Here is a 21372-nt window from a genome sequence, read left to right on the forward strand (position 1 = left end):
ATTATGGAGGCTGAGAAGTCCCATCATCTACTGTCTGTAAGCTGGAGGCTCGCTCAGAAAAGCCAATGGTGTAGTAACTGTCCCAACCCAAAGGCCTGAGAACTAAAGGAGTCAATAGTGTAAGTCCCAGACCAAGTCCAAAGGCCAGAGAACCAGGAGGGCGATGCCTGAGGACAGGAGAAGATGAATGTCTCGTGCAAATTGCTTTGCCTTTTTTTGGTCTGTTCAGTCTATTCAGGCCCTCAATGGATTGGATGATGTCCCCCCAAGATGGTGGGGATGACCTTTACTCAGTCTACTGATTCAAATGCTAAATACTACTACTACTACTACTACTACTACTAATAATAATAGTTTTACCAGCTATCTGGGCATCCCCCAGCCCAGCCAAACTGACACATAAAGTTAACCATCACAAGCATTTATCCAATGAGGCAGATATTCTTATAGATAAGGAAACCAAGCCTCAGGAAGTAAGGTAACTTGCTGAAGACCCATCAACTAGTACGTAAAGAGAGCTAAGATTTGAATCCAGGTAGTCTGACTCCAGAGTCATCCTTTTACACTGCTGCCATTGTTCTTTTCCTGTCCTACTGGTTTTACAGTTTTTAGCTGAATATTATCTCCCTCACCTTCTCCCTCTTCTTCCCAATGCTCTCTTTTTTCCACTTAAAGCCAGTCTCCAAACATAATCTTTTCAGTGCTTGTGAAACGTACTCCATCTGGATTCAAGAAGCATTCATCTGGTATATTAGGTTGTGATCCAAAGAGCCAAAGCCTTTTCTTTGATACTACCCAGGTCAGTGGTTCCTGGTCTTTGGTCTGCAAAAGAATAACTGGGGAGCTTTTAAAAGTCAGAATCCTGGGCCATTTGCAGAGATTTTGACTCAATAGATGTAGGAGTGCAGAGGGACCCAGGTATCTCCACTTTTTACAAGAAGATTCTGATACAGGGGACCTTCAGATTGACCACACTTGAAACATTGACATGTCAGATACTCACTTCTCATGGTATCCTTTCTTTCTCTAAAGTCCTACCCTTCAGCCAAGGAGGAAACGCTGAAAATGCTACCAGTTTGTTGCCCTCTTAACTCCTGGAAATGTTCTTTAGGCCTTGTGGTGATATCTTCCCATGATTCAACAGGAATTTTAGGGTATGGAGCGTCAGAAAGTTCCCTGGCCAATCTCTTCCCCCAGACACACAGCAGGGACCCCCTCACACTTGCTCCCCCTCATCTGCATCAGCTCTGCTGGTGCCCTTATTCTGCATCTTAGCAGGGAACCATTCATCACCAAGACCTGAGTCTCCCCCCTGCTGGAGCCTGCAGTAGGTTTCTTCACATTTGCTAATATTGGTACGTACTGGGATGTTGTAGCCTCTTTTACAAGGTGAGATTACCTCACTTCACAAAAAGTTTAGGGGCGCCTGTGTGGCTCAGTCAGTTAAGCTCATGCTATCAGTGTGGGATTCTCTCTCTGTCCCTCTCTCTCTGCCCTTACCCCACTTGCTCTCTCTCAATAAATAAATCAACTTTAAAAATTTAATAACAACTAAAACCTTTTAAAAAAAGTTTAATTCCTAGTCTGTCCCATACCCCATCTTTTTCCTCAGAAACTCTGTCTCTGTCTCTGTCTCCCTTACTCCTTCCCTCCCTCTCTCCGTGTGTGTGTGTGTGTGTGTGTGTGTGTGTGTGTGTGTGTGTGTGTGTAGGCTTTCCTTCATCCAATCTAGAGACTCCTCACCCTCTGAAATAAAGTTAAAAGGAGGGCTGTGCACACCAGTGGACCCACTTACATGGGCCCAGAGCTGTGTTCTATGCACTTCAGCAGACAAGCTGCTCTCCACTCCCTGCTTAAAGGGAGGGCTTTCAGGGAGGAATTTCAGACCAGAGGAATCTGACCATCCATTCTGAACACTCCTTTCCCTTGTACCAGCAGCCATTCCTGAACGGATAATAATAGTTTCTATTTATCAAGTGTTTACTAAGTATTTATTATGGTAGATTCTCAGAAAGGCCCCTTTCATGGGAAATTGAAGCCCTCTGAAACTACCATGAGTTTTTCTTCTCAGGGGAAACATAAGATGACTGAAGTGTGACCAGGTTTGTGGTTCTCAGGAAGCTTTGCCAAGATATGTATGGCAGAGAACATAGAAATCATGTACGTTTTCCAAATTACCTCTTTCGCTAAAAATCTGCTGCTTTTTTTCTTTCTTTTTTCTACTGGGAAATAATGTAAAACTTGCTCCTTGATTTCGCAGTGAGGTTGGAGAGTTGACCTTCCTTTTCTGCCCCAAAACAGTAAGCAGTAAAAAACGTTCTGAATGCCTGCTCTTTTCAACAATGGTCTGATTGCATTGTCAGAGGCTTGGTGTATTAGTTTCCTGTGGCTGCTCTTAATCAATTGTCACAACTGTGGTAGTTACAACAACAAATTTATTTTTTCACAATTCTGGAGGCCAGAAGTCCAAGATCAAGGTGTCTCTTTTTTTTTTTTTTTTCCAAATTTCTCCACTTTTCCATGCATGTGGTTCCTCTGAGCCTCCAGTTTTATTCAGTTCAGCTCCAGCCACACATAGAGGCTAGCATCCCTCAGTCTCAATTCCAAATTCTTGGAAAGAGAGCAGCAGATTGGTTCAGTGTTGAATCTTGAATTGGGTCTCTTTCCCTTTGCCAGGGGGTGGTCTCAAAGAATGTAGTTCTTTGAAATACAGAAGACACCCCAAACATATCCTACACATTGAGGAATAAAGTTGAGGTGCATTCTTACTAACCATTTATTTCTGTACAGAATGTCCTGTGGATAACAGGTTTGAAGAGAGTGGAGGCTGGCTGGCTTGGTCAGTAGAGCATGCAACTCTTGATCTCTGGGTCATGAGCGTGAGCTCCATGTTGTGGGGAGAGTTTACTTAAAAAGTTTGAAGAGAACCTGCTGCATGAATAAATAACGTAGAGAAGTTGCAAGGGGATGGGTGTTTAACCGATAAAGAAAACTGGTTCTGGTCAAATCACTTTAGTCACACCACATTTGCAAGCAGCTAGGTGCTTCTGAGATCCAATTTTAGTTCTGCCTTAGAGCAGGTTCGTGTTACTTTATACATCTGAATAGAGCCAAACTGTACTTCTTTAAAAATAGATCTTAATTTGGGCTTTCCTTGTACCAACAGGGCCTCTTGCCTTCTTCCCAATGAAATTAAAGTTTACCCCCTACTTGGTACCCTTCTCTAAAACTTGAATCTGGCCAATTCCTGCCACATACAGGCACCCTATAAATGTTGGCTAAGTGAATGAATGAATGAGTCAATTACTTCATCCAAGCCAAAGTTTTTTTGTCCAGCAACATATAATGGCCAAGGTTAGCAGCAAGAAACCTGATCTACTCATACGCTTGCTCTGCAGAACGTCCCTCCCACTTCCTCCCAGCTTTGCTCTACTTCCTTCCAACCCACTCTCAGTACCTTGGGTCACCATCCCTCTGCTGGAGCTTCTAACTGATCTCTTTGCCTTCAGTCTGGCGCCTTGCACTTCATTCTTCAAAAAGCAACCAGAGGGAGCATTTGAAAAGCAAATTAGATCCTGTCATTCCTCTGGACTACCTCAGGTCCTGTGTGGTTCTCTCAGCCTCACCTCCTCCACACCTCCACACCCCCTATGCCCAGCCTGCTCTCCAGTCACAGTGGTCTTTCCCAGGCTCTCCCCAGAGCCTTGACCCAGAGCATTCTCTTACTGCTCTCTAGAACACCCTTTTTCTCTGCCGCAACCTCAGTCTTGCCCAATGAACTCCTAACTGGCCTTCACATCTCATCTCAGATACCTCTCATTGTTCCTAGGATACACGAGGGCCGCCATTTTCTGTCCTTTTTTGCTTTTACAGATTTGCACTGGTATATGATTGGCTTGATTATTTCATTAAGTGTCAGTTTCCTCCACTGAAGTGTATACTCCTTGAAATCAGAGACTATATTAGTTTCCTCAAACTACTATAACAATATACAGCAGACTGGGTGACTTAATAGCAATGTATTTTCTCACAGTTCTGGGAGCTAGAAATCCAAAATCCAGTTATTGGTTGGCAAATTTGATTCCTTCTGAAACATTTTTCCTTGGCTTTGAGAGCCACCTTCTCACTGTATCCTCACATGGTCTTTCCTCTGTGTGCATGCATCCCTGGTGTCGCCATTCCAAATTTCCTCTTATAAGAACACTTGTTGGGGGCGCCTGGGTGGCTCAGTCAGTTAAGCGTCTGATTTCGGCTAAGGTCATGATCTCGTGGTTCGTGAGTTGGAGCCCCACGTTGGGCTCTGCTGACAGCTCAGCCTGCTTCATATTCTGGGTCTCCTTCTCTCTCTGCCCCTCTCCTGCTCATGCTCTCTCTCACTCTCTCAAAAATAAACATTAAAAAAAAAAAAAAAAAGAACACTTGTTGGATTGGATTAGAGCACACAGACTTGTTTTAACTTAATCACCTCTGTAAAGGCCCTATCTCTAAACACAGTCACATTCCTAACTGGGGGGTTAGGGCATATGGATTAACATACAGATTTTCAACTTATGGATTTGGCAGGGAGGGGGGGCGGGGAGGACAATTCAGCCCATAACAGGCACCATGCCACTTCTGCTCATCATTGTGTCCCCATCACCCAGGACAGTCCTGGCATGTTGTAAGACTTGATACACGCCTGTTAAATGAATGATTGAATTTCAACCCCCATTTCCCCCTCCTCCCCAACCACATAGTGTGCTAGAGGCAAAGAAAAGAAGAGACACAGGTTGCTGCAGGAAATGTTTGCTGTCCTGATCCTAAAATTACAGACCTTTCAGGGAGGGTTGCTCCCACTCTTACCACCCGTGGGGCAAAAAGCCCCAGCAATCTGCTCCTGCCCTGGGTGTGTGTGCTACCCCCATGGGTTGCTGGGAGAGAAGTTTTGCTGACAGGTGCACATCCATCAGAGTGGCCCTCTTTAGAAGGTGAGTCACCCAACTGCTGGGAAAGTGGATCTACACAGCTCCCAGAAAGCAGTTTAGCAATAGGTACTAGGACCTAAAAAAAAAAAAGGATGTCCTGCAACCTTATCATTCCAAAGCTGAAAATCCAATCTAAGGAACTAGCACAAGGGGCTCAAGATGGGGTTATATCCTAGTTTTTATACAAAAAAAAAAGTATTTCTCACTGTTATGATAGTGATGTATAACAATGGGAAAGTTTTGTAAATCTAGTCCATTCATATGATACAAAAGTATGTAGCTATTGAAAAAATTGTCTATGAAAAATGAATAATGATGCAAGAAAATGTTACCTGAAAAAGCAGTGCACAGAACTGCATATACATTGATCTCAGAAATATAATAAATGCTCTAATTTACACACACACACACACTCTCTCTCTCTCTCTCTCTCTCTCTCTCTCTCTCTCAAGAGGGAAAAGCCTGGATTGGTAAATCTCCAAATGTTAATACTATTTTTTTCAGACTCAGAGATTTCTTTCTTTTATGCTTTTGTGTTAAAGGTACCAGATGTTGCTTTTATAGCCAGAAAGTGGGGGGGGAGGGGGCGGTAAGCAAGAGTTTTTAAGGCAGCTAGACCAGGTCGGTCAATGAAATTCCTCAGCTCCTGGCTTCTCGGAAAGCGCAGTCCCTGCGCCTGCTCCCCAACTGGTCCTCAGAGCGGCCCGCTGACTCCGGCCGACCGGGAGTGCTCAAATCCCCGCGTCGGGAGGAGGCGACAGACTTGGCGAGGAGTGAGGCCGGGGGTGGAAGGTCGGGGGAGGGGCAGAGCCTTTCTCCCATTTGGAGCGAGATCTGGACTGCGCTGGGCGTCCTGAGCCCTGGGCCAGCCCTCCGCCATCGCGGCCGCCGCCCAGTCCGCTCTTCCCCAGCCAGGTGCAAAATGCCTTGTCATTGGGAGAGTCTGCGGCCGGAGCATTGAATTACAGCTCGGCCGAGCCGGGTAGGGCGGCGGGGGTGGAAGATGAGCAGAAGCCCCAGTTCTCAGAGCGCCTGCTGACAAGCTGGTAAGCGCAGAGGGTGCGAGGACCGCGTGTAGCCCACTGGAGCAGCCCGGGGCTGGCCTGTTCCTCTTTAAGAGCAGAAGATCTGAGCCGGCAGCCAGCGATCCCAAACGGCCTCCCTCCTCCAGCCTTCTCCAGTGAGGAGACCCACGAGCTGCGCCTAGATCCTCCACGACCTTCTCAAGCCCTCTCCGCGCCCTGGGCGCACGGGGCCCTTTCTCGCGCCAGTCATGCTGAGAGTCTTCATCCTCTACGCCGAGAACGTCCACACCCCAGACACCGATATCAGCGATGCCTACTGCTCAGCGGTGTTTGCAGGTAGGAGGGGCCTGCATCCCCGCCGGGCGGAGGGAAGGGGGGGGGTGGTCAGAGAGGGGACACCTCAGACCTCCACCCAGAGGGCACGGGGATGGGAGAGAAGAGACTCCACGCCCCAGCCAGACTGACTTTGAGTGTTGGAAAGACACACATCCTCAGAAATGGGCGACCCAGAGGGAAACTGAGGCAATGAGTGAGGTGATTGAGCAGCGCTTCTCTGGATCCTGGAAGCTGAACCCAGGTTGGGGCTAAAGTGGGCCTGGAAGTTGGGGCCAGCACCTCTCCTCTCACTCTTCTGGGTCTCTTAGCAGAGGTCTTCCCGCACTGTACTGCGGGGATCTCCTCCTCTCCACCGAAGGCTGGGTCCCAGGCCTATTTATAGCCCTGCTGTCTTCCCCGGGCCTGGGCCTGGCTGCTCTCCGAGGCCTCAGCTCTCTATCACAGGCTGGGCTGGCAGGCAGGAGGCCACTGGGGGCAGAGGCACCACTCTCCTGTCCAGGGATCCTACTCTGGCTTTCCGCACAGGATGGGAGAAATTTAGCAGCTGGCAGGGCTGACACCAGCACCAGCCTCTAGGAACTTTCTCCTTTCTCCCCTCCCCTCCCACCGGACTGGAGCTTGTTGGGGAGTGGTATCTGGGGAGTGGTATCTTCATCATCCTTGAACAGAGGAGCCTACTCCCCTATCAGATTGGGACCTCCCACAGTAAAGTCTTCCCATGGTCATGACTGAACTTTTTCTCCAGGAAGTGAGGACCAGGCCCAATCTGCTTCCTGGGACTGCCCCCACAGTCAAGCCAGAGCTGTGGTCTACCCCGCTGGGTTTTTAGGTTTAGAGCCAATGGGGGTGGGGGGAGGACTGGAGCCAAGGGTATGAGAGTCCAGCCCCCAGCCCCAACCCAGTGGGTTTGTTCTCAGTCTCTATTACTTGTCACTTCCCTTCTCTTCTGAGACTGGCTTCATCTCAGGCCCTCAGAAATCATAACATCCAACAGACCTCCCTTTTCAGTTTCGTGAGTTCCTGGATATACCTGTTTGTTCCCAGATGCCCGATGCTTATGTACATACGTGTTCCGAGACACATGTACACCCAGGACTGCATATGACATTTGTGATGTTCCAAGGTTCAGAGAAAGAAGGCGTGTGTCCACCACAGCACACAAAGACATGTCAGAACAGGTGCATGTGCACACACACTCCTGGATGTGAAATTTGGGGCTCACTGAATGAGCCTGTGACCTGGAAAGCAGCCTGAGCCAAGAGGAGGGATAGAAGGGGAGTGGGAGGTGACACTACAGCTGTTTTTTTTGCTAACGTGTTGTTTTGACCTGTTCTCCACCAGTTTCCCACAGTTTTCTCCGGAAATGAAATTTATCCAGGTGTTTCCAGGGGAAAGACAAAGGCACAAAAGGGGGGCCTCCACACTTCCTCTGCATCCTCAGCACTGGGCACGTCAGGCCAGGCCAGCAGCCTCACGAAGGGCCCAGGGCTCCTAGTTGCTCAGCTGCAGGGAGCATCATACCCACCGTGAATATCCCCCTAGCTGAGGGGAAGGAGGGTACTGTCATCTTGGAGGGAGGGGGAAACCCTGTGCTTGAATAGCTGCCTCTTGCTCCAGTGCCCTAGCCCCCATCACAGTGCCCTAGGCCAAGGGCTGAACAAGCTTTGCAAATGGCACCCTCTAGAGCTGTTCAATGCATAAAAGAACCTCAAGGGGGGCCACCATGGAGCCCTGCCTGTGTTCTCAGGGGTCTTGTCTCCTCTGGTGTCCATTCAGCCTGAACCAGATTTTCCTTCCCTGATCACAAGCTCTCCCACCCTCCCCCACCCCTAATACACACACACACACACACACACACACACACACACACACACACACACATACTTGTCTCATAATTCATGGTTCCCCTACCCATGCCAGGCCCTGAACCCTAGTAGGAGGAAGGAAAGAATGAATAATGTATGGGGAAGCACTTTCTAACCCCTGAAGTGCTTTACCCACAGGAGTACTGCTGGTGTGGCTCCTCTCCGGTCATTATTTCAACCCCAAGGGCTGTCTGTGGGGCCATCTTCCCCATCCCGCATCCGTCATCCTCCCTTGGTGTCTCTGACTCGCCCCTCCCCCCACCTGCGTGATTTCAGTCTGCAGCCTTGCCCTTTGCCTGCTGCCTGGCTCCCCTGGGTGGTCTCCCCTTCCCTGGGAGAAAGGAAGTAGGCTGTCTGCGCTGACAGTGAGTGCCCCCAGAGGGGGCTGGTGAGCCCACACTCCCAGTCACCGGGAATGCAGTCCCTCCCTCCCCCAGCCCTGGACACATTCCACCTCCTGCACTGTCCCTGCTCTTAACCCAAGTCCAAATTTGGCCTCCCTGCCGCATTCAGGCCTGTTCACCCTCCTTCTCCCAGCCAGAGCCAAGCTGGCGAATGATTACACAGAAGGCCCCAGTCTCAGGGACACACTATCACTACTCAGAGCCAAACACCCTTCTGGGGAGTAGTCCCTCACCAGTTAGCCAGACCCTTTAGGTGTTGGGCCCATAAAGCTCCTCCTTTGGCTACCTGATTATAATATCCCATAACGACACCTCCTCTGTGCACACATAAATTCATGTCATGCTCACAGCAGCTTTGTGAGGCCAAAAGGCAGGGATATTTTTCCTCTTTAGAGATGAACAAATAGGCCCAGAGAAGTGCAAGGGCCTGGCCAAGGTCATACAGGGTCATAAAGCACCTCCCATCCTCACCCCCACCCCCCTCTTCACTGCCCTCTGTTGTTCTCAGCATCCATGGCTCATGAATAAGCATACCATGTGCTGCCCACACCCAGGCACCATGAGCCTGAGCCAACACGGGAGGGGTGGGGGGGTGCTTGGGGTACCTGGCATGGGGCTGAGTCAAAGTAGGGGGCAGTGCAAGGCTGCAGGGCACACAATATAAGACAAATGACTAATAGATGGAGGATTCTGGTTTTGAAAATGTACATTCATCACAAGGAGAGAGAATGGGCATTCATTTAAGTACAAACAATGTACCATTTTCAGCTGCTGTTTCTTTAAAACTCCATAACAATCCTTTGAAAGAGACATATTTAGGGACGCCTGGGTGGCTCAGCTTTTGACTCAGTCAAAGCATTTGACTTTGGCTCAGATCATGATCTTGGTTCTTGAGTTCAGGCCCAGCATTGGGCTCTCTGCTGTTGGCACAGAGCCCACTTCAGATCCTTTGTCTCTCTCTCTCTCTCCCCTGCTTGCGCTCTGTCACTCTCAAAAAAATAGTCTTTGAAAGAGACATATTTAACTGATACCGAGCTTAGTAGGTGCTAGGCACTGTTCTAAATAAAACTCATTAACCGTGAGCTACATCATGTTCCAGCTATAATTTGTACCAGGCACTTGTATGTAAACACTTAACCCTCCTAGCAACCATATATAATAGCAAATATCACCCCCATTTTACAGATGAGAAAACTGGCACAAAGAGGTTACATTATACACTGGTAAGTAGTGGAATTGGGAATCGAGCTCATGCAATCTGGCTCCAGAGCTCCATCTTTCACCGCTTCACGATTTCCTTTGGGTCATAATTACCTTTGATTTTCAAGAGACAAGCAGTAAAAGGTGGAGGGGCAGGATTTGAACCCAGGTCTGCTCACACCCTGGAGTCCAGTCTCTTTGACATAGTCTCTTGGCACTCAATGCATACTAGCTATTATTACTAATATTATACATGATTATATATATATATTTATTATAATAATTATTATAGTTAACATGCATTGTACATGTACAAGGAAATCACTTCACACATCCAAGAAGACTGTCACTATCTTTTTTGCCTGGTCATTCCTATCATTGGCTCCATCACACTGGGCACAAGGGGCTCAGTGGTGAGTGGCCATCCCCTCTGCCTCAAGGGACCCTGGTCCTATCTCCTCTGGCTGCCCACTCTGGAGCAGCCCCTTCTGAGCTGAAGGCATTTGTCCACCTGCCTGATGTCTGGCCACGGCCATCACCGTGGTGGTAGATCTTTCGTGGGACAAATATTCCTCTGGTGACCCTTCAAGCCTACAAACCTTCTCCGTGCCTCTCCCCAGGTCAAAGTCATGCTCAATCTCAGCTATCTGTATGCTAATCTCTTTCCAAATTGCTTCATTAGAATGAAATGTTAGCCAGTAGAGTGCTAACATCTACTGTAACCTACTGTGTGCCAGCCATTGTGCCGGAAGGGCTATCATTCAGTTTGAATCCTCCCAACAGCTCTGTGAAGTATCATTCTCTCGATTTCACAGAAGTGGAAGCAGACTCTCAAAGATCAAGTCACATGCCTCGGGTCACACAGCTAGAAAAGGGTGGACTGGGATGGAGGCCCAGGACCATCTGATTGTTCCCACTACAAGATGGTTCTGCCCAGGAATTCACATGATCATGGCCATGGCCAGAGTCACTGCTGCCTGTACATTCTACACCCTTGGTGGATACACAGGTGCCCTTTCAGTCCCAGCTTTGGATTGGGCTATCAATGGAGCACGTATCCTTCAGTGAATGTGAGGGGAGAGGGCAGAAGGATGCCTTGGACCATCCATACTCTTGGAAGTTCTTGGACCTTGACACTTGTGCCCTGAAGGAATCCTGTAAATTCATAGGCAGAGTCTTCATCTCAAGGTTGGTATTATTGAGCAGAGGGGCAAGGTGTGTTTGCTTCTTGGTCACCCCACGTCAGGCCTTGGTAAAAAGAGAGACCTGAGCCAGAAGATACCAGTCGGCCCAACTCCAGCAACAAGAAGAATCTCAGTTAGAAGTACCTCTTCTTTGACCGACAGGGAGGTAGGACCCCTAATAGGTGACAGAAGAGGTCAGGGACCAAAAACACACACTTAGGGGAGCCTGGGAGGTGGTGTAACTAAGATGAGGTCAGAAGGAAAAGCACATGCACGTTGGGTAAGTGGTGGCAAGTGGAGTGAGCTGAGAGTGCATGGCTCACTGCACAGGTGCCAGATAGGCACTGTCAGGCAGAGAATTTGGGCCCATGTGCCAGCTTCTCTGATTTTTCAAGAGAAGCTATAAATTCGGATTTGTAGGAGAAACCTCCTGATGTTTAATTAAGGTATTATTTTGTTATAAAACATTGTGTTGCTCAAAGACAATAGGTCTGTAGGCCAAATGCACCCCCAGGGGACACCAATGACAGTGTGTGAAGCACGGTGTTTCATTCAATCTTGGAGACCTTAGTCCTGGGCTCTTGGGATAACAGACAGCCAGTCTCCTCTCTCTTGGGATTATCAGTCAGCACCTATCTGTGAATACACCGATGGGGCAATGGGGCAAATCGAGGAGAACTCTAGTCCCTTCCTCCTCATCTCTATCAGCCCTGAAATGTTGTTGCAGTTAACGTGACATCTTAAGTAAAGTCCGGGCTTGCTATGCAGACTCAGCTTCAAAACAGGTCCCCTCACCGCCTTGCTACCTCTCAGTGGCTCCTAAGCTGGCCCTACCACCTTCACAGAGGTACTGGGGTAGTCTGGGGTGCTGAGGAGCTGTCCCGTACCTGAGCTTCAGGTGGGGTGCAAACCTGGCTATTAGTGAGCCCTAACTAATGGTGGTGTGAACACGATAGTCTCTCTCACTTACCTCCTAGTTGATGTTTAGGCAGTTCTGGCCAGTAAGGTTCTGACCCACAGGGCTGTCTAGCACCAGATCCTCCTGTCTTGTTGCTCTGCTATTCCTGGGGGTCCCCTTGACAACATGGTTGGTGACTTCACCATCACAACCTGTATCACAGCACAGGCAGGCGTTCCTCTTCCCTATAAGGATACAATCAGACAGTTCTGTACATTCTGCTCATACCCTGCTGGCCATCACTTGGTTTCATGGCCATATCTAGTTGTGAGGCCATATCTAGTTTCTATTTGGGTGGCCATGTGTCCAGGTAAAACTGTGCAACATTTCTGTAGAAGAAGGGGAGAACATATAGAAAGGCGACAAGTTGAAGGCCCAGCTGGCTGTCCGTGAGAACTGCATTCCTGATACAAGTCCCTTTGGGAGGAAGCCCCCTTTAGGACGAGGCTGCACTATGATGTCTCCAAAGGAACAGTTATCTCATCAGGAAGCAGCGAACAGCAGCCAGGCTGGGAAGCTGGAGGTTGGAATGGGAAAGGGGCCTCAGGAAGTGTCCGGGGCTCAGGCCACCAGCTGCTGCTTTTCTGGTTTACAGAACAGACGTGTGGAGCCCCTGTTGCTGGGACACAAGCCAAATGTTTGTATGTACGAGTTCTTTGGAATATTCCCCTGGAAATATCTGATATGCCCCCTACAGATTTCCTGTGCTACCTCTGATGGATTCAAGCAGGAGGAGGTGGCGGGGTGTGGCGAGCTGGGGGAAAGGAACACAGCCTGGAATCACTGGGACAGTAAAAAATATCCCAAATCATCATATCCAAAACTCCACCAGGGGGCAGTACTGCCCTCTTTGAGAACCACTGGCTTAATCTCATGCGGGGAAAGGACACTGGGGAACCAAGTCCACTGGCCACTACGCCAACCGCAGGCCGGCCCTTACTGTGCACTGGGAATACCTGGCCGATTGAGATGTCCTTGGTCTCTCCCCTCCTTGACCCCACCATCCAGCTAGACCTCGAGCAGATAATTACACAGTTATTCCTTATAATTGCAATGAATGCCAAGAATAAAAGTGCGGCTGTCCAGTTGTTTGCCAGAGGGACCCATCCTAGGCCAGGATATCAGAGACGGCTTCCCCAGGGACGCAATATGTAAGCTGAGGCCTGAGGATGCATGGGGGTTGCCCTGTAAAGAGAGAGGGGAAGGCGTTCACAAGCAGAGGAGACGGCAGGGCTCCAAGTTGGAAGAGAGCTCAGCACGTTCCCAAACCTGAGAAGCCATAGGAGCTGGGACTCAGAGAGTGAGGGGTGGAGTGGCCTTTCTCAATGGGTGGAGGTGAGGGATCTGGGCTTCATCCCAAGAGCAAGGGAGGCCTTTGAGGCCTGATCATATCTGTCGTAAGATCACCTGGCCCCAGTGTAGATAATGGACTAGAGGTGACCAGCTGGGAGGCCCCTGCAGTGGCCCAGGCAGGAGAGGGTAGTAGAGAAAATGCCTCAGTGGAGGCATTTGGATACTGTGGGCACATAGATGCTACCAAAGTCATGGGTGTCAGCAAGGAAGATTTAAGCTTCAAGTAAGTGAGCTCTTGCCTCAAGTAGGCTTTAATAATTAACAGTCTTAGGGTGACCTTCCCTCGCAATACATGCCCCCTTGGAGGGAACTCCCATCGAGTACTAGGCCCCAGTAGGATCCAGAGACATGGTGGGTTCTGTGCATTTACAGCGTACAGCTCCAGAGTCATCTCAGACCCAGGCAGACCATTTTTCTCTCTGGTCTGCTGCCACAGGTGTCTGCTGCATCCTAGAGATGGTAGGCCAATGGGATCCTCATGCTTCCTTATTCTTAAGAATCAGGGGAGGGAGTTGGGCTTGTCCGTTTCCGGAGTAAAAGCCCATCCCTTCTGGAGAACAACTCAGGATGCATGTCTGGTGCTAAAGCAAGAGCCGTTGCCAGGAGATGGGCTCAGATAGATCAGGATCTACCTGGAGCTGGGCCTGGGGGGTCATACCTGAACAGCTGCATTCTGCTAAGAGGGATGAAGGAGGTCTGAATGTTGGAGAGGAAGCAAGTGTCCACCTCATCATGAAGGTAGTGGGGTCACCCAGGGAGAGTGGGAGAGTCCGGAGGAAGTCCCCAGCCAGCTAGAAAAGGTGCAACCTTTAAGGTTGGGGAGAAGACAGCCTCAGACTTGTCACTGAAGGGGTGGGATCCAGTGCCCAAGTGTCCAGCCGGTCTTAGGAGTATAGATGTTTCATTCATAAAAAATGGGAGAGACGGTTGGCGCACCTGGTGGCTCAGTCATTGAGCTTCCGACTCTTGGTTTGGGCTCAGGTCATGATCTCACGGTTGGTGAGTTTGAGCTCCACATCGGGCTCTGCGCTGAGCATGGAGCCTGCTTGGGATTCTCTTTCTGTCTCCTTCTGTGCTTCTCCCCCAAGCGCTCTCTCTCTCTCTCAAAATAAATAAATAAAATGAAAAAGAATTAAAAATGGGAGAGAAGGCAAAGGATTTGGGCACAGATGCTGATGGGGGTTAGGAGCCTGGGAGCCTGGGGGAAGTTCTGTACTCAGTAAATAGGAAGCAAACAGAGTGAGGGTGGCTTGGCATGTTGTAGGTTTGGGGAGAGAGAAGTATGACAGTCCTCTCTGAAGAGACTGTGGAAAGATTGCTTGCTGGGTAGCAGTCAGGGTGCACCTGAGTCAGGAGTCACGGTTATCAAGTGGTGGGGGCAGGTTAGATCTGTGATTCTCCAACATCTTCGGTGCAGGGTGGAGTAAGCAGAGTTGGATTTTACCAGGTTATGGTTTACCCACATGAAAAATGCTGGAGCCTCTAAATAAGAGAGGGGAAAGCGAGTTGAGAGGTTTTGCGGCAGAATGATGACTAGCCACTGAATTTAGGCTAAGGACCGGTGAGGAGGTGGCGGAGGGGCAGTGTCCTGCCCCGTGCTAGGTGCTACGGTGTAGGGGTGTAGAGATGAGAAGCCAGGGCTCCCGTGGTAGAGAAGTCCACCAGCTGCAAAGGACCTGACAAGCACTCAAGGCTCGCGCTAAACTCAATTCCTCCCCCCTGTAGGGGGTGAGGGGGGCCTGGAGGTTGCTGTCGAGGCGGTGGCAGGGGGACCGAGTGGGCAGCGTGTGGATCGGTGTGCTTCAGGGAACGCAATATAATTTAAACACCTCAGCGCACGGAGACGAGCGACCCCAGACTGCTTGGAGAAGCTGAGGGGCGGGTTCGCGAGGCTCGGGCCGGTCCGGGAGTGTTTCCAGAACGGCCGCCTGGGCACCGCGGGCGGGTAATTGGTCGGGCGGCGCGAAGCCGGGGGCTCGGGTTGGAGCGTGTCGCCCCGCCGCTCCGCACACTCGCTGCAACTGGTAGTTTTCCGCAGACTCTCGCGTTCCTGCGGCCGGATGTCCCCTCCTCCCGCCTTCGCTCGTTCCCCAGTCTCCCGGCGTCCTAGGCGTGCGGAGCCTGGCTGGGCGCAGCGGGGTGCAGAGCCGCGGCCTCCCGCGAGGTCGGCACTGGTGCGCTCCGGCCCCGGCGGGCAGAGCGCCGGGCTCGAGTCGCCGGCGCCTGGCTCAGCTGTGCGCTCCGCGTCAGCGCCGCTTCCGTTCCCGGCCCGGGGCGGGTATCCGCCGAGGGGGACCAGCGCAGCCACCGGCGCCCATCTGACCCCAGCCCCGCCCCGCCCGCCACCCGCGGGGCGGGCCTGGGCGGGGGCTAGGGCCGGGCGGGGGTGGGACGGTCCGCCCAGCGGGTGTCCTGTGTCCTCCCCGCGGCCTCGGCCGGGCGCGCGGACTTCTTTGCGGAAACGCAGCGAAGGCGACTGCTCCCCTCTGGCGCGGGTGCCGCGGTGCCGGGCTCTCGCTCGCTGGTGCCCGGGCCCCCTGCTCCCGCTCCCGTCCTGCCCGCGTGCCTCTGCGCGCCCGGGGCGGCCCAACCATGCTGTGCTGCCTGCTGGTGAGGGCCAGCAACCTCCCCAGTGTGAAGAAGGACCGGCGCAGCGACCCGGTCGCCAGCCTGACTTTCCGAGGTGAGAGCCCCTTGGCCGCGGCACCCGTGCGCCCGCGCCGTCCGACCCTCCGCGCGCGGCCGCATCTGCGGCCACGGCTCCGGCACTAACCCTAGCCCAGGGCACGGGGACAGAAATCTCAGCCCTGCAGGGAGGGCGAGGAGGATGAACCAGAGCATAATAAATACCATAGTGCTCTGCAGTTTTGGAAAACGGAAAGTGCTATAGTATGTAATAGTTGCCACTTTTCTAAGACCCGTTCCCGGAGGTATGATGTGAGAACCCTTTACCGGGCAGTGAGGCTAAGGGTGAGAAAAGAAAGATGGGTGCAGAACAGAGAGTGGAATCAGGATCGCTTACAAACTGGGCGTGTAGATGGTGTGCTTTTGAAGTTGTGTCTTTATTTCGTTCATTCATTCATTCGCCCGTCTTTATTGAACACTGGCCATATTGAATCCGCCATGCCTCAATTGGGAAGAAAAGGAACAAAATAGGAGCGATATGGCCTTGACGCCAGAATTTTGAGCGGTGTCAAGGATGTTTTTCAGAATTCAAAGAGCCTAAGCATCTACATGAGGTGCTTAGACAAGAGAGGGTCTCTCTCTCTCTCTCTCTCTCTCTCTCTCTCTCTCTCTTTCTCTGGAGCAACAAAGGACTCCTAACCCCCCTTCTCACCATGTACCCTTAACCCATCCCCTTTAAGGTAGACATTCTCATGGGAGGAGGTGTCTCAAGAGGGGGAAAGAGAAAAGGAAGGATATGTTAAAATGAAGAGAAGGAACAATGGCTGTGAGTCAGGACCCCAGTTCTGCAAAGAAAGATAAATTTATTTTTGGTTTCTCTCTTACCAAAAGTAGAGGGAAAAGTGGCCGGTGTTTTCCTGAGATTTGAAAACAGTGAGGGCACCAGGGGGCTCTTTAGCTCTGAGCCAGGATCTCCATCCAGACTCCAAGCTCCTCAAACTAATAATGACCATAGATGGCAGACACAATTTGGCAAAGTGAGAAATACTCACATTTATTCTTTGTTATGGGACAGTTTACATTTTATCCCTCTTTTGAAAAATGTAAGTAAACGCATTTTGGAAAGCTTTGCTCTTTTCATGAGCTGGTGACATTACTGGATGCCTACTATGAAATGCAACTTCACGACAAGGTCACTAGCTCATCTGCCTAAGCCATTCCCTTATAGAAATTGTGGGTCCACCTCTGGCTGGAAAAGAAGTCCTGTAAGGGTCTTGAGACCAGGGGCCTAGAGACGCCTAGGTCTCCTGGATGCTTTGGGATCTGTTCACAGCTCTTTCCCTCTGGTTCTGGAACAGTCTTGTGGTAACTCCCAATCTCTCCATTCTGCAGATAAGGAAATGGAAACCTGGGGAAGCCATGTGTCCAGGTCAGTGGTCATGGCAGGGAGTTCTTGGAGTGGGCAGTGCCGTTGGGTCAGGAAGGTGACCACATCTGTTGAGGCCCCTGTTGGCTGTTGCCCTGGCCCAGGTACCCCATTCAGTGGCTGTCCTCTCAGTATTCACACCCCCCCCACCCTTGTGATGCTTTACTATTTATTTGCATTGATAAACTCCTAGCAAAATGGAAATATAATAGAATGTAACATCTCCAACTGTTCAAAGCCTATTGTTTTTCAAAGCTCTGCTGCAATGCCACCTTCTCCAAGAAGGCACCCAGGCTTCCGCTGGCATTCACGAGTGAGTCTCTTCTCTCTGTGTGTACAGCACCTTACTAGGTCTGCTAGAGTGCTCACCCCAGCCAGCCTGTGCCCAGCACTCAGATCCACGCTTAGAATGCTGTGACTGCTTGAGAGCAGCAGCCTGTCCTATTTATCAGGATGCCCAGTGCTGAGCACAAAGCAGTTCTCTGTAGTGTTCGTGTGCTTTCTGGCCCAGGCTCTGACCATCCTTCAGATGTGCCTGAAGCCTCATGCATTCTGGGCCAGTGGTCCTCATACTTGCTGTGCCTGAGAATCCTCTGGATTCTGATCCAGCAAGGTCCAAGAGGTCTGAGACTCAGCGCTTAACATCTACTTGCTGCAGAACATTTTGGAACCACACTCTAAGAGAAATTGATGTGAGATGTGGTGAAATGTGAAATTAATGTCATTCCCTCCCCCACTCCCACCCCAGAGGCTATTCATACTGCAGTCCATGGCTGAGTTGACACTTAGGGAGAGAGGCCATTAGAATCAGACCCAGAATTTACAGATCATTTAGGCTGGGGTGCTCTACCCTGGCTGCACAACAGAACACGTGGAGAGCCTTAAAAAAGACCGCTACCAACCTCCTTATCCCCTCTTCGCTTGAATCTCTAGAGGAGGGGCCCAGATATAGGTGTTTCTAAAAATTCTCCAACATTTCAGATGTGCAGTTAGTGAGGTGAGAAGCCTAGAGCCTGATCCCCTCATGGCACAGAGGGCACTGTGGCCTGCTTGCAGAGAAACCAGCCTGCACTGGTTGCTTGGCTCCCACTTGCAGCCCCAAATGCATGGGCCTGGCCGGCCCCACTTTCCCCGCAGTTGTTCCCAGGGCATTCCAGGCTCGGATGTAATTTCAGGACCTACCTCCCGAAATAGACCATGAGCTCTGGGAGGCTGGACTCTGAGGCCACTTTCTGGGTCCTCTCTCATGGGTTCTCCCTCTCTCATGGGTTCAGGGTGGAGGCTATTAATGAATACTTATCATTCCTTTGTTCTGTACTAATTAACTAATTAGTTAACTAAAACTACCATGGGTACCTGGGCTGTGGCAGATAGGTTTGACAGATTATCTGCATGAATGAACGGCTTCATTTCCTATAGCATTTGATGACTGTGCCTCTCTTCTGTTCTACCCATTTTCCACTGGCTAATGTGATTATTTATGCCTCTTCATTCATGCACTTAGTTCACCGAACAAATATTTATTGAGCACCTAGTATGTGCTGGTGCTAATCAAGGTGCTGGGGACACAGCCAAAAGCAAAACCAGATCCCTCTTCCCTTGGAGCTCAGACATGTTATTTCTTTGAGGGTGTGCTCTCCTGTGACCTGGCTTGGTGAATTTCTACCCTGCTTCACCCAGGCATTACTGTTCCTTCCCTTTCTTTCATCCTGTCAGGGCCTCTCTTCCTTCCTATGTCTCTCTAGTGGGCCCCTCTCCCTTTCTCCTCCTTCCCACCCTTCTGTCTCCTGTGGGGGTGGGGGAGCACAGAGGTGGGGGCTGGTCTCTAGGCTCTGGGCAGGAGGCTGGGGGATCTTATAGAAACTTCTGAAGGTGGAAAGACTTCTTAGGGGCTGGTGTGCCTCAGCTGTATAGGGAATGTGGGCTGCAGGGCTCTCTGAATCTGGCTTTTTAAACATTATAAAGTGGTTTTAAAGCGTTGAAATAACCTTCTATTTTCTTTTTGTGAACATAATGCATACTCAGTGTAAAAAAAGGATTTATTATAGGAGTGCGTGGGTGGCTCAGTCGGTTAAGTGTCTGACTCTTGATTTTGGCTCAGGTGGTGATCTCCAGGTTGGTGCAGAGCCTGCTTGGGATTCTCTCTCTCTCTCTCTCTCTCTCTCCTCTCTCTCTGCTCCTCCCCAATTTGAGCACGTGTGCACTGTCTCTCAAAATAAAATAAATAAATAAAAATCTTAAAAAGGATATATTGCAGGAATATATGAGGCAAAAGTAATGAATGGCCCCAAATCCAGGTACTTTGAATCAACTTGTTATCAGTTATCCAAGATTCTTTTTTCCTCTTTTTCAAAAAAGCAATTTTTAGGTGTGAAATTTAACACCCATGTAAAGTACATACAATGTAAATGTATGCTTTAATGTACTGGTTCTCAGCTGGGGGTGATTTTGTTCCTCAGGACACATTTGGCAATGTCTGGAGACATTTTGGGTTGTTACCACCGAGTGGGAAAGGGCCAGAGATGCTATTAAATATCCTACAGTGTATAGGACTGGCCCACAATACCCATAAGAAAGAGTTATCCAGCCTCAAACGTTAATAGTGACAAGGTTGAGACACCCAGCTTTAATGAATAAATGGGGAAGGGACTAGCCATGTGTATTACCAGGACAAGGAACAGAACCTTGCCAGTCTCACCCCTCCATCGCAATTCCCAGATCCCTTGCCTTCCTCTCTAGAGATAATCCCATTCCAGATATCTTTTTTCAAATGTTTGAATGTTTACATTTTCACTTGACAATGAACCAGGGGCATCTTTCTGTCAGTAAATAATCCTTTACACGTCTTTTTAAAATGTCTGCATAGTATTTTATTACATGGATGCACGCTAATTCAGTTCATCAACCCCCTATTGATGTATATTTCAGTTATATCAAATTTTTTATATTTATATCCGTGTCTTAGTTATACTGTCACTGTGAGAAATATCCTAGTGATTAAATCTTTTTTTAAATGGCTGTGCTAATGCTTCAGTGAAGCTTGATTTTATTTTATTTTGTTTCATTTAAAGTTTTTTTTTAATGTTTCTTTATTGTTGAGAGAGAGAGCACAGGGAGGGGCAGAGAGAGAGAGAGAGAGAGAGAGAGAGAGAATCCAAAGCAGGCTCTGCACTGACAGCAGAGAGCCCGATGTGGGGCTTGAACCCACGAACCATGAGATCACGACCTGAGCCAAAGTCAGTCGCTTAACCAACTGAGCCACCCAGGTACCCCAGTTGATTAAATCTTTATTAACATATTTAATTATTCCCTTTGGGTAAACACTGGAAGTGGCGTTGCTGTTGTCTGTGTCAGAGGTTAGAGAGATGCGTGTAAGGCTTTGCTGCATTTCCCAAATTGCTTTCCTGAACTTCTATACCAGTGTTACACTCTCATTAGCTGAGTATGAAACTTTTTTCCCTATAATCCTGCTAACACAAAACATTATCATGCTTTAACAATCATCTTTAACCATTTCTTAGGTTCAAATAGTATTTGTGATATTTCAATGTTATTACCTATTACTTACTTGCATTTATGTCTTACTGAATTGCTTTTTTAAGAAGTTTAAGTTTATTTTTGAGAGAGAGAGGGAGAGAGAGGGAGGGATGGTGGGAGGGACAGAGAGAGAGGTAAGGAAGGAAGAGAGAGAGGGAGAGAGAGAGAGAGTCTCACAGGCTCTGTGATGTCAGCACAGAGCCAGATTCAGGGCTCAATCCCACGAACTTGTGAGATCATGACCTGAGCTGAAATCAAGAATCAGACACTTAACTGACTGAGCCACCCAGGTGCCCCTCTTACTGAATTGCTTTTTAATTTGCCCAGTTTTTTGTGGGGGTTGACTTTTTCTTAATTAGTTGCAAGTGCTCTTTATATATTAAGGATGTTAACATTTTGTCATAGATATTTCAGGTATAGTCCCCAGTTCTAATTGGCCTGTTGGGTTTAAAGAGTACCCCTCTCAGAGTACATTCTATCACAGCCGGTATATCT

General features: G+C 49.4%; 1 protein-coding gene across 23 annotated transcripts in view; it reads left to right on the forward strand.

Annotated features, from left to right (window-relative positions):
- Window positions 1-5835: 5835 nt before the first annotated feature.
- DYSF (dysferlin) overlaps window positions 5836-21372 on the forward strand; it is a 224594-nt gene continuing 209057 nt past the window's right edge. For 7 of the 23 annotated variants that reach the window (XM_053890800.1, XM_053890796.1, XM_053890804.1 and 4 more), the window contains exon 1: window positions 15705-15972. In XM_053890800.1, the coding sequence (XP_053746775.1) occupies window positions 15882-15972 (91 nt within the window). In that variant the 5' untranslated portion in view covers window positions 15705-15881. Of the gene's footprint in view, window positions 6326-15698; window positions 15973-21372 lie in introns of those variants that run through there. The other 16 variants (XM_053890790.1, XM_053890794.1, XM_053890792.1 and 13 more) reach the window with 4 other exon arrangements.

The sequence above is a fragment of the Panthera pardus genome, unplaced genomic scaffold, assembly GCF_024362965.1.
Source record: "Panthera pardus isolate Hobbes unplaced genomic scaffold, ASM2436296v1 HiC_scaffold_25, whole genome shotgun sequence".
Lineage (NCBI taxonomy): Eukaryota > Metazoa > Chordata > Mammalia > Carnivora > Felidae > Panthera > Panthera pardus.